The sequence below is a fragment of the Lithobates pipiens genome, unplaced genomic scaffold (genome assembly GCF_037356315.1).
Source record: "Lithobates pipiens isolate NorthernLeopardFrog02 unplaced genomic scaffold, aLitPip1_a1.2 Scaffold_8, whole genome shotgun sequence".
Taxonomy (NCBI): domain Eukaryota; kingdom Metazoa; phylum Chordata; class Amphibia; order Anura; family Ranidae; genus Lithobates; species Lithobates pipiens.
Window position 1 is genome coordinate 94,613,791 of NW_027507903.1, and position 12,072 is coordinate 94,625,862.

The window sequence follows — 12,072 nt, forward strand, 5'->3', positions numbered from 1 at the left end:
GTCATACCTACTTAAGTGTTATCAGGGGGTAAGTATATTTTCCATCTTTTTTGTTCATTTTTTTTCCCATTTTTCCACAGCTGTTATATGGTGATTATACTGCACATGGGGGGGGGGGGGCAAGTATTGACTAAGCAGACCTTCTATTTAAATGCAAGGTTTGCTTTAATTGAACACAGCCTTCTAAAAGTACATTAGTCATTGACTAAAGGGGGTATTGTAACTTTCATTTATGGTCTCCCTTACCATGAAAGAAACTACAGAAAATGCTCTATAAGTACTAGTATATGTTGGGAAGTGGGGAGCGGGGGGGGGGGGGTATATAAATCATTATAGGGATGCTTTGTCTCCTAATGCCCCTCTTAATCTGGGTTCTGGTATAATATCCAAGTGAGTTTTTTTTTTTTCAAAAAAAGCAAAGATGTTATTGAACTACTAAATAAACCTCACACATAAGAGCAGCCATTCTCAACCAGGGTTCCATGGAACCCTGGGGTTCTTCTAGAGCAGGGGTGTCCAAACTTTTTTCAAAGAGGGCCAGATTCGATGAAGTGAACATGTGTGAGGGCCGACCATTTTGCCTGACATTCTTTGAACCATTAAAATTCGGTCATTCGAGCACTCATACCTGGCCCAACAAAAATTCTCGTGCCTTTGTTGCGCTCGTTTGCCCGACACACAGACGAATGCTCTGTTCTTTAGGGGTACCGTTAAGTCTTAATGGTACCCCACACATTGGAAACATGGGGTGCTTTTGGTGCAGCGCAATAAAAAAAAAAAAAAAAGCTCTGGGACTTCTTTCCCTGCATTTTTGTGGGTATGGAAGCCCATTGAAATGCATGGGCTGCCCTACACACAGCATGCAGCCATGCAGATGTGAACCAAGGGCTTATTGGAGGGGCAGTAAAACTACATGGTTAAGCTGTTTTTACCACCCCCAACTTCTCCCCCTCTAGCTGCAGAGGGAGCAGCTGGGGGTGTACACATGCTGTGGCTGCAGCTGGAGGTATGCTCAGGGTGAATGGGCCTGCACTGCAACTACCCCGCAACTGTGTAGACTGCACAGTTGCGGTATAGTGATGCTACATTTACGGGCTTAAAACAGGTGGTGAGGAGGCAACATAATGCCTCTTTACCACCTTTCAAATGCCTCTGAAAAGCGATCTGTATATGGATTGCTTTTCAGAGGAGCAGCAATCCTGGCTGCTATCACACACACAAGCACCACAAAAGCAGTTCTGATGGTACAAGAATGGGGGGGGAGGTCTGGATTAAAAGTAACACACATGCATACACATACACACAGACATACACACATACAGACACATGCATACACATACAGACACATGCATATACTTACATACATACAGACACATGCACACACATACATACATACATACATACAGGCACATACATACATACATACACGCACATACATACACGCACATACAGACATACATACACACACACACACACATACATGCACACAGATACATACAGACACACATGCTGCACACACATACAGACACACATACATGCACACACATACAGACAGACATACACGCACATACATACAGACACACATGCACATACGCATACATGGACACACACACACATGCAATCATACATGCACAGACACACACACACATGCACACACACACACACAGACACACATGCACATACAGACACACATACACACACACACACATACATACAGACAGACATGCACACACACACACATATAGACACACATGCACACACATACATACAGACATGCACACACATGCACAGACACACATACATACAGACACACATACATACAGACACACATGCACACACACACATACACACATGCACACATACATACATACAGACACACATGCACACACATGCATACAGACAGACATGCACACACATACATACATACAGACATGCACACACACACATACAGACAGACATGCACACACACACACACACACATACAGACACACATGCACACACACACATACAGACACACATGCACACATACACATACAGACACACATGCACATACATACAGACACACATGCACATACATACAGACAGACATGCACACATATACATACAGACACACATGCACATACATACAGACAGACATGCACACATATACATACAGACACACATGCACACATGCACACACATACATACATACAGACACACATGCGCACACACACACACATAAATAAAGCCTTTTTAAAACGAATCTAGCTTGTAGTACAGTACCTTTCCATTCCATTTCCTTATTCAGCCGGGTACTGCACTGTAGGGGGAAGCAGAGAGCACAGCACACTCCTCTGCACTTTACTTTCACTTTTGAAGCCGACGGAGCTTCTCACAGTGACGGGGATTGGCTCATTTGACAGCCCTGATCCCGCAGCACACCAGGCGGGCCGTTCAAAACCGGACCGCGGGCCGCGATTGGCCCGCGGGCCGGACTTTGGACATGCCTGTTCTAGAGGTTGCTAGGGGTTCCTTGAGCTGTGGCTGATGAACCACCTTTTTATGGTGCCTACAGAGTTCAGACCTCTAGTTCTCCCATATAGAGGAGTGTATAGCTCCCATGGTTCAGAGAAGCAGGCTCTCCCAGTCTATGGAAGGTGTAGGACCCACTAATCATGGTGTACTTTGTCACTGTAAGTGGGCTTAAGCACCATATAGCAATATGGTGTGACCAAATCCACATATTTTTTGATAATGTTTTTTGAAAATGTCTAGGTGTTTTAAATTATTATTATTATACAGGATTTATATAGCGCTGACAGTTTACGCAGCACTTTACAACAATAAATAAGCCTTGCAGGAGGCATATGTCTTTTTTGCATGTGTGCATTGTAATATTTTGTTCTTTTACAGAGTTCAAGGTTCACGATCACTTAGCAAAGCCAGCAGCATCACACAAAATATCTTTTTAGCTGTCTTTAAGGGTGGCATTCCGAGCATCACTTTAAGAGGGAACAATCTTCCAAATGACCACCAGTATAAGGGGCATTGTTCCTATTGACCCATGATGAATTGGTTTTAGTAAGGGTTCCTCTAGACCTGAAAATTATTTTTGGGGTTCCTCTAGGGTTGAGAAAGCCTGCTTTAGAGCAGTGGTCATCAACCCTGTCCTCAGGACCCACTAACAGGCCAGGTTTTATGTATAACCTTGGGGAGATGCAGACTAGAATACTGCAATCACTGAGCAGCAAATGATATCACCTGTGATGTATTTCAGTTATCTTGCAAACCTGACCTGTTAGTGGGCCCTGAGGACAGGGTTGATGACCACTGCTTTAGAGCAGTGTTTCTCAACTCCAGTCCTCAAGGCGCCCCAATAGGTCATGTTTTCAGGCTTTCCATTGTTTTGCACAGGTGATTTGATCAGTTTCACTGCCATAAGCCACGTACACACGTACTTAGTCTGGCGGACTTCCCGCCAGACTGTCCGTCGGACTTTCCGAACGGGCTACTTGCCCACACACGGCACTTTTTCAGCGGACTAATATGGCGTACTAAGTCCGCCGTACTATCCGCCCTACTTTTGAAATGAACGGACTCGCCCACACACACGGAGGAAAGTCCGCTCATTTTGAGCGCGTCTCCAGGTAGGCGGGGCCCGCGAAGGAGACATCGCTGGCCCCGCCGCCTGGTATGGACTTAAAGGGGAACCCCAACGCCGAAAAAAATCGGCGTGGGGGTCCCCCTAGGTCCACATCAGACCCTTGTCCGAGCACGCTACCCGGCCGGCCAGGAAAGGGGGGACGAGCGAGCGGCCCCCCCTCCTGAGCCGCACCATGCCGCGTGCCCTCAACATGGGGGTGCCTTGGGGAAGGGGGGGCCGCGCGACCCCCCACCCCAAAGCACCTTGTCCCCATGTTGATGAGGACAAGGGCCTCTTCCCGACAACCCTGGCCGTTGGTTATCAGGGTCTGCGGGCGGGGGGCTTATCGGAATCCAGGAGCCCCCTTTAATAAGGGGGCCCCGGATACCGGCTCCCCACCCTATGTGAATGAGTATGGGGTACAATGTACCCCTACCCATTCACCTGTAAAATAAAGTACAAAAAAACACAACACACAAGATAAAATAGTTTATTGCACAGCTCCGGGGGTCTTCTGTCTTCGGGGGTATTCTCGCCGGACTCCTCCGCTATCTTCTTCTAGCTCTTTTACTAGCGGAGGAGCCTGGCTTTCTTCTTCGCCGCCACCCTCTTCTTCCGACTTCGGGGGTCTTGTCCCCCTCTTCGGTTCTTCTGCCGGGCCACTGCGCCTTCTTCTAGCTCTTTTACAGGCGGTGGCCCGGTCTTCTGTCGCCGCCGCTGTCGCTGCCGCCTTCCGTTCTTCTCTTCTTCTTCTTCTACTTCAGATGTTGCCTCACCGAGTCCTCCGCTCACAATGACGGGGACCGGGCACGCGGCGACTTATATAGGGACAAGGGGCGGGGTCTTCGGTGGATGTCACATGGGTTGATGTCACATGGCGACAGTCCCAGCATCCTCCGGGACTGTGACATCGTAAGGGGGCGGGGTCACCATGTGACATCAACCCATGTGACATCCACCGAAGACCCCGTCCCTTGTCCCTATATAAGTCGCTGCGTGCCCGGTCCCCGTCATTGTGAGCGGAAGACTCGGCGAGGCAACATCTGAAGAAGAAGAAGAGAAGAACGGAAGGCGGCGGCGACAGAAGACCGGGCCACCGCCTGTAAAAGAGCTAGAAGAAGGCGCGGTGGCCCGGCCGAAGAACCGAAGAGGGGAACAAGACCCCCGAAGTTGGAAGAAGAGGGCGGCGGCGAGGAAGAAAGCCGGGCTCCTCCGCTAGTAAAAGAGCTAGAAGAAGATAGCGGAGGAGTCCGGCGAGAAGACCCCCGAAGACGGAAGACACCCGGAGCTGTGCAATAAACTATTTTATCTTGTGTGTTGTGTTTTTTTTGTACTTTATTTTACAGGTGAATGGGTAGGGGTACATTGTACCCCATACTCATTCACATAGGGTGGGGGGCCGGTATCCGGGGCCCCTTTATTAAAGGGGGCTCCCGGATTCCGATAAGCCCCCCGCCCGCAGACCCCGACAACCAACGTCCAGGGTTGTCGGGAAGAGGCCCTTGTCCTCATCAAGATGGGGACAAGGTGCTTTGGGGTGGGGGGGCCGCGCGGCCCCCCCCTTCCCCAAGGCACCCCCCCATGTTGAGGGCACGCGGCCTGGTGCGGCTCAGGAGGGGGGGCGCTCGCTCGTCCCCCCTTTCCTGGCCGGCCGGGTAGCGTGCTCGGACAAGGGTCTGATGTGGACCTGGGGGGACCCCCACGCCGATTTTTTTCGGCGTTGGGGTTCCCCTTTAAGTCCATACCAGGCGGCGGGGCCAGCGATGTCTCCTTCGCGGGCCCCGCCTACCTGGAGACCCGCTTAAAATGAGCGGACTTTTCTCCGGGCGGGAAAAGTCCGCTCATTTCAAAAGTACGGCGGACTGGCATACACACGACCGGATTGTCCACCGAAATGCGAGTCCGGCGGGAAGATTGGAGTGTAAAACTACTTTCTAAGTAAGCCGTACTTTCGGGTCAAAAAAGTATGCCGGTGGCTACACACGGGGGGATTGTTTGGCGGACTTCAGTTTGCCGGACTTTTCCACCCGCTTGTTTGATCGTGTGTATGCGGTATTAGTAATTACCACAGCCATTTAATCTGAGGGAAATCCTGAAAACATGACCTGTTGGGGTGCCTTGAGGACTGGAGTTGAGAAACACTGCTTTAGAGGATACAAAAGTGCTGTTTGAAATTATGCAAAATATAATGCAAATTAACAAAATAAGGTTATTTTGAGATAAATGTTAACATAAATTGAAATACATGACAGTCTTCTTATAAAAGCCAGCTTTGTGCTCCCGATGGCAATACAGTGCAATGATCAGTGACTTAAATAACAAACCAACAGATTTTTATTTGTATTAAATTTATTAACAGTGATAGATTACTCCTTTCCTACATTGGCGGCTGCATGCAACTTCCTGGAAATACAGTAGGTTTGTGTTACTGTATGGTAAGGCTTTTTATGTCACAGTGTGAACTATTTAAGGTCTAAGCCAAAATTCAGAACACCGATCAACATTTATTTTGTTAATGAAATACAGAGTCACGATGCACACCGTCTAATACTGTTAATGGTCATGAATTGTCATTGACTGAACAAAACAAGAAAGCAAGCTTAACTTTACTGTCTCTCCTGCTTTCATCAACAGGACCTGTGCAGAAAGTAAAAAAAAGAAAAAGAAACAAAGAACACAATCTATCTGTCCACAGAATCGCTCCCTTCTAAAACATTGTTCTGGAAGCAAAATCTCATCTGTTAGATCTTGAGAATATACGATATAAACAAGATCCATATGCGGACAGAATGAAACATGTACACACATGACAAACAATCACACCTATACCATGTGATCCAATTTGTTTTCTGATCCATCTGGAAAAAAAAAAGGTTTATAATCTGCATGGAGATGCACTCGTACTTTATTTCTGAAGCAATCAGACACTGTTGTTGTCAGTTACTGTAGCTACTTATCCTACTTCTGCAAAATCATTCATATTCATGAGTCTGTATTGTCAGAGATGTGATAAAAAAAAAGAAAGTGTTCTTGTTCTCAACTATGAATTTCTATGTCTTGCGATTCTGTAGTATATCAAGTTGGTCGTAGGTACGTGACCATGGCTAAACACCAGAAAGTGCTAGTGCCAGTTCGGTAGATATGTAAAAATTATATGCATCTGTTCAAATGTCTGTCTACTTGAGCACCACACATTTCTTTGGTTCATATGACATTTATTTTGGAGACAACTCTCAGAAGATTTGAGTTGTGTTGATCATTTGAGCTCCATTGCTGCCAACCATCTGCTCTTCCAAGCCTTACTTTACAATGTTAAGTGTAAAATAAAAGACAGTCTCATTTAGTATATCTCATAGGATGTTCTAATAATAGGATTTTGTTTCTTGCACTAGTCAGCTTGTCACCGACATTAAACAAGATTTTAAATTAAAAATTTAAAAAGGGAACATGTCTTATGCCTATTAACTATGTTTTCACTGTCTCGCATTATTTTTGTAATATTCCCATATATTCAATTTGGCCAGACCTGAATCAAGTGCCAGTAGACAGTGCATTTAATTCATGGGGTCATATAGGCAATGCATGGTTAATGTCAAGGAACTTAGACACATAAAATAGTGCAAACAGCATTTAGACGTCACTGAGATTTAAAGCTTGGATATGTTATGGCTCATCAAATTGAATATGTAATACAGAATAAATAGCTGACACAATCATAAGGGGTGATGGGGATGTTGCAAAAAAAAAAAAACACTGTTCATGATTTAATTTCAGTATGTAAATGGACTCTTTTTTTACTACATATTTCTGAAACTTAGTTGTTGAAAACTAGTAATGCTTAGCTGCCAAAGCTACAGTTCCATCGAAGGGCAAATTTAATTTCTGCAGTCTGGCCTACATAAATCTATAATCAAATCAATATATTTTTTAATGGATGAGAAATGATGCTTCACAGTGTTAGCACAGCAAATTCACTTGCATCTGTTGCAGTTTTATCACGGCGCATTCACTGGCATCTCATGAAAAACTGAATTTATGTCTCTAAGCCCTTGTACACACGGTCGGACATTCCGACAACAAAATCCGTCAGATTTTGTCAGACGGATTTTGTCCGAAACTGGTGTTGCATACACGCGGTGGGACAAAGTTGTCGGAAAATTCAATCGTTCGTAACGTGATGACGTTATTTAGTTACGGCGGGACTAGTAGCCAATAGCTTTGGTCTAGGAATTTGACCTGAGCATGCGTGGCACTTTGTCCGATCGGATTTCTCTACAAATGATCGGACAAAGTCCGATCGGATCATGTTGTCGGAACATTTTATAGCCCAGCTCTAAAACTTTGTCGGTCGGCTATTCTGACGGAAACAGTCCGATGTATCCCACACATGGTCGGATTATCCGACAACACGGTCCCATCAGACATTTTCCATCGGAATGTTCGACAGTGTGTACAAGGGCTTATACATAACTACATTCCAATTACCCAAGCTTTGATGATGAGCACATACCTTTTATAAATAAGGTTGCTGGAAGTACTAATGGTTGTGTTTTTCCACAAACTCCCAGGACAGGAAAGACAAAGAAAACAGAAGTGGGACTTGAGGCCTTAGCACAAAGAACCATAATGTACTAAGAGCATCCAGCTTTCATCTCATTTAGAACAATGAAAGAACTTTTTCTGATTGGTCCATATGGAGCTACTGCAGTGTGCACATTCATTAAATAAAGGCCAAAGTGGTCCATTACAAATACACATACCATATATGAATGACTTAAAAACAGTTAGTTAAAAATGGTAGTGGTGATATTGAAAATATTGAGATTGTAGGGACTGTGTTTAGTGGAACCTACACAAGCATTCCACATGACCATAGCCTGACCTACGCTGAACTACAGAATCCACTGTGCAGTATTTCCATCTTCCAGTATGTCTGATTTCCCACACTCACCAATGTAACATACAGCACTTACACTAAAACACTACATGTACGATACCAAATAAATATCCTTGTCATTATTCATGAAGAGGAATCAGTCCAGAATATCTTGTTATTTACAAATCGTCCTTGTTGCTGATGAACACGCTCAGAACTTTGGCAAAAGAAAGAAGCAAAAAAAGAAAAAGAAAAAAAAAAGAAATAAGAAGGCAAAAAAAAGCAATAGTCTGATGATATTTGTTGTTCCTTTGTTCAAAATACAAAATGTCTGTCCAATATCTCTTCTGATGTGTGGATGTATTGATCTGGGATTGAAAAGCGTTTTCTTTATGGCTGCTCATTGTTATATGTAAAGAGGGGTTTCCTGCCCAGTGAGAAGTCTGAACATCGCTGCTGGCATGGTCTTCATGTGAATCTGTGACACAAAGAAGAAAGACCAGTGAAATTGAGGTTAGCGGGATTCAGCCCAGCATCAGGTGCAGCCATTCACTCAGCCTCCCTTTCTTTATTACCTACAGATAATCCAGCCATGAAATCACATCTCAAATTGCTGTCTTTGTATGTGCGATAGGGAAACTTTTACAATACAGAAACATTTTGATATATAAAAAAAATACATACTTGGATGGTTTAAAAAAAAAACCCACATTATATTATATATATATATATATATATATATATATATATATATATATACACAGTATCTTACAAAAGAGAGTACACCCCTCACATTTTTGTAAATATTTTATTATATCTTTTCATGTGACAACACTGAAGAAATTACATTTTGCTACAATGTAAAGTAGTGAGTGTACAGCTTGTATAACAGTGTACATTTGCTGTCCCCTCAAACTAACTCAACACACAGCCAATAATGTCTAAACGCTGGTAACAAAAGTGAGTACACTCCTAAGTAAAAATGTCCAAATTGGTCCCAATTAGCCATTTTCCCTCCCTGGTGTCATGTGACTTGTTAGTGTTACAAGGTCCCAGGTGTGAATAGGGAGCAGGTGTTAAATTTGGTGTTATCACTCTCACTCTATCATACTGGTCATTGGAAGTTCAACATGGCACCTCATGGCAAAGAACTCTCGGAGTATCTGAAAAAAAAAATTGTTGCTCTACATAAAGATGACCTAGGCTATAAGAAGATTGCCAAGACCCTGAAACTGAGCTGTAGCATGGTGGCCAAACCCTACAGTGGTTTAACAGGACAGGTTCCACCCAGAACAGGCCTCATCATGGTCGACCAAAGAAATTGAGTGCACGTGCTCAGCGTCATATCCAGAGGTTGTCTTTTGGAAACAGAGGTATGAGTGCTGCCAGCATTGATGCAGAGGTTGAAGGGGTGGGGGGGTCAGCCTGTCAGTGCTCAGACCATACACTGCACACTGCATCAAATTGGTCTGCATGGCTGTCATCCCAGAAGGAAGCCTCTTCTAAAGATGATTCACAAAAAAGCCTGCAAACAGTTTACTGAAGACAAGCAGACTAAGGACATGGATTACTGAAGCCATGTCCTATGGTCGGATGAGACCAAGATACACTTATTTGGTTCAGATGGTGTTAAGTGTGTTTGGCGGCAAGCAGGTGAGGAGTACAAAGAAAAGTGTCAAGTCAAGCATGGTGGTGGGAGCGTCATGGTCTGGGGCTGCATGAGTGCTGCCAGAACTGGGGAGCTACAGTTCATTGAGGGAACCATGAATGCCAACATGTACTGTGACATACTGAAGCAGAACATGATCCCCTCTATTTGGAGACTGGGCGCAGGGCAGTATTCCAACATGATAATGACCCCAAACACACCTCCAAGACGACCACTGCCTTGCTCAAGAAGCTAAGGGTCAGGGTGATGCACTGGCCAAGCATGTCTCCAGACCTAAACCCTATTGAGCATCTGTGGAGCATCCTCAAATGGAAGGTGGAGGAGTGCAAGGTCTCTAACAACCACCATCTCTATGATGTTATCATGGAGGAGTGGCAACCTGTGAAGCTCTGGTGAACACCATGCCCAAGAGGGTTAAGGTAGTGCTGCAAAATAATGGCGGCCACACAAAATATTGTAATTTTTTACCCAATTTGGACATTTTCACTTAGGGGTGTACTCACTTTTGTTGCCAGCGGTTTAGACATTAATGGCTGTGTGTTGAGTTATTTTGAGGGGACTGCAAATTGACACTGTTATACAAGCTGTACACTCACTACTTTACATTGTAGCAAAGTGTCATTTCTTCAGTGTTGTCACATGAAAAAGATATAATAAAATATTTACAAAAATGTGAGGTGTGTACTCACTTTTGTGAGATATTGTATATATAAATATATACACTTTTGCATTAGTTTGTTCCTTCATCCAGTACAAGTATGATAATTATGCTCTGCCTGTCTGAGTACCACCTCAATTACCTTACAGTAAGATTGGTGTTACCATTAGACATATTTGGCCTGTACCTATAGGTTGAAGGCAAAGATCCCACAAAGCTTTATTCCCCATCACTAGAAATACTGTTATCTCATATAGGCTTATTTGCAGATCGCAGATTTAAGACAGGAAACACAAGAAAAGTTTCTGTGTGAAAAGGCAATTATAGTAGAATGGTGTCACATAAAAGGTATATAGTGATAAACACTGGTCCAGCCTTCCAGCATCTCACTCTTAAAGAGTTAAACCCAGGACCCTGCATTCACTATATCTGTTCTCCCACAGTAAAAATTAAATTATTTTGGTAAATATAAACTGCTAAATACCTTTTCTCATCAGCAGTATATAGCAGTCTTGTGACTTCTATCAGTATCTGGTTAAAGCTTGTAGGAGGAATTTTCATTCAGGACACCCTGACCCTCTGTCTGGACAGTGCTGGTCCTGTGCCAATCTCCTGCACCCTCTCAAGAAAAAAATAAAAAATCTCTCTAGCAATGCAGACCAAACTGAGCATGTGCAGAGTTCCCTCCAAGGCTCTGTTCTATCAGAAGATGGTTTGGGGACAGTGGAAGAAGGGGAGGATCAGAGAAGACAGGATCAAACAGCCTTTTTACACAATATTTAAAGTGTATGTAAGAGCAACACATAAACACATGCACACGTCCCCATCTTCTATCCCTTTAAAGATCCTATAGGTACAGAAAAAAATATATGGCCAATGTGCACTTCAAAGTCTATTTTTATACATTAAGTGATGTCCGCACTGCCCAGTTGAATTTTAATAAACTACTCATACTGTCCCGCTCACCTATCTCTAAAACATAGACATTATTTATTCTGTAGTTCAGGATAACAACTAGTAGATCTCGTTAGACTCCTTAAGGAAACACAGGATGTGTGCACAGGGCAGCTAACTCAACTATTATCTTAAAGGCAAATATAAGAATACCCTTTAGTATAGATATGTATGTGTTTCAAAATAAATAATTGTATTTTAAATATTGCTACTATAAATAAATAGACTTTGTAAGTATCTGTTGAATATGATGCCCTTTAAACTACTGCTTACACGCTATGATTAAGCAAAAC

At 43.8% G+C, this 12,072-nt stretch overlaps 1 protein-coding gene across 2 annotated transcripts in view; it reads right to left on the bottom strand.

The window, feature by feature from the left end:
• Positions 1-5,933: 5,933 nt before the first annotated feature.
• The window catches only part of APBA2 (amyloid beta precursor protein binding family A member 2), a 655,935-nt gene continuing 649,796 nt past the window's right edge, over positions 5,934-12,072 (bottom strand). For both annotated transcript variants that reach the window (XM_077472278.1, XM_077472277.1), the window contains one exon: positions 5,934-8,976. In XM_077472278.1, coding sequence (XP_077328404.1) covers positions 8,905-8,976 — 72 coding nt within the window. In that variant the 3' untranslated portion in view covers positions 5,934-8,904. The remainder of the gene's footprint in view (positions 8,977-12,072) is intronic.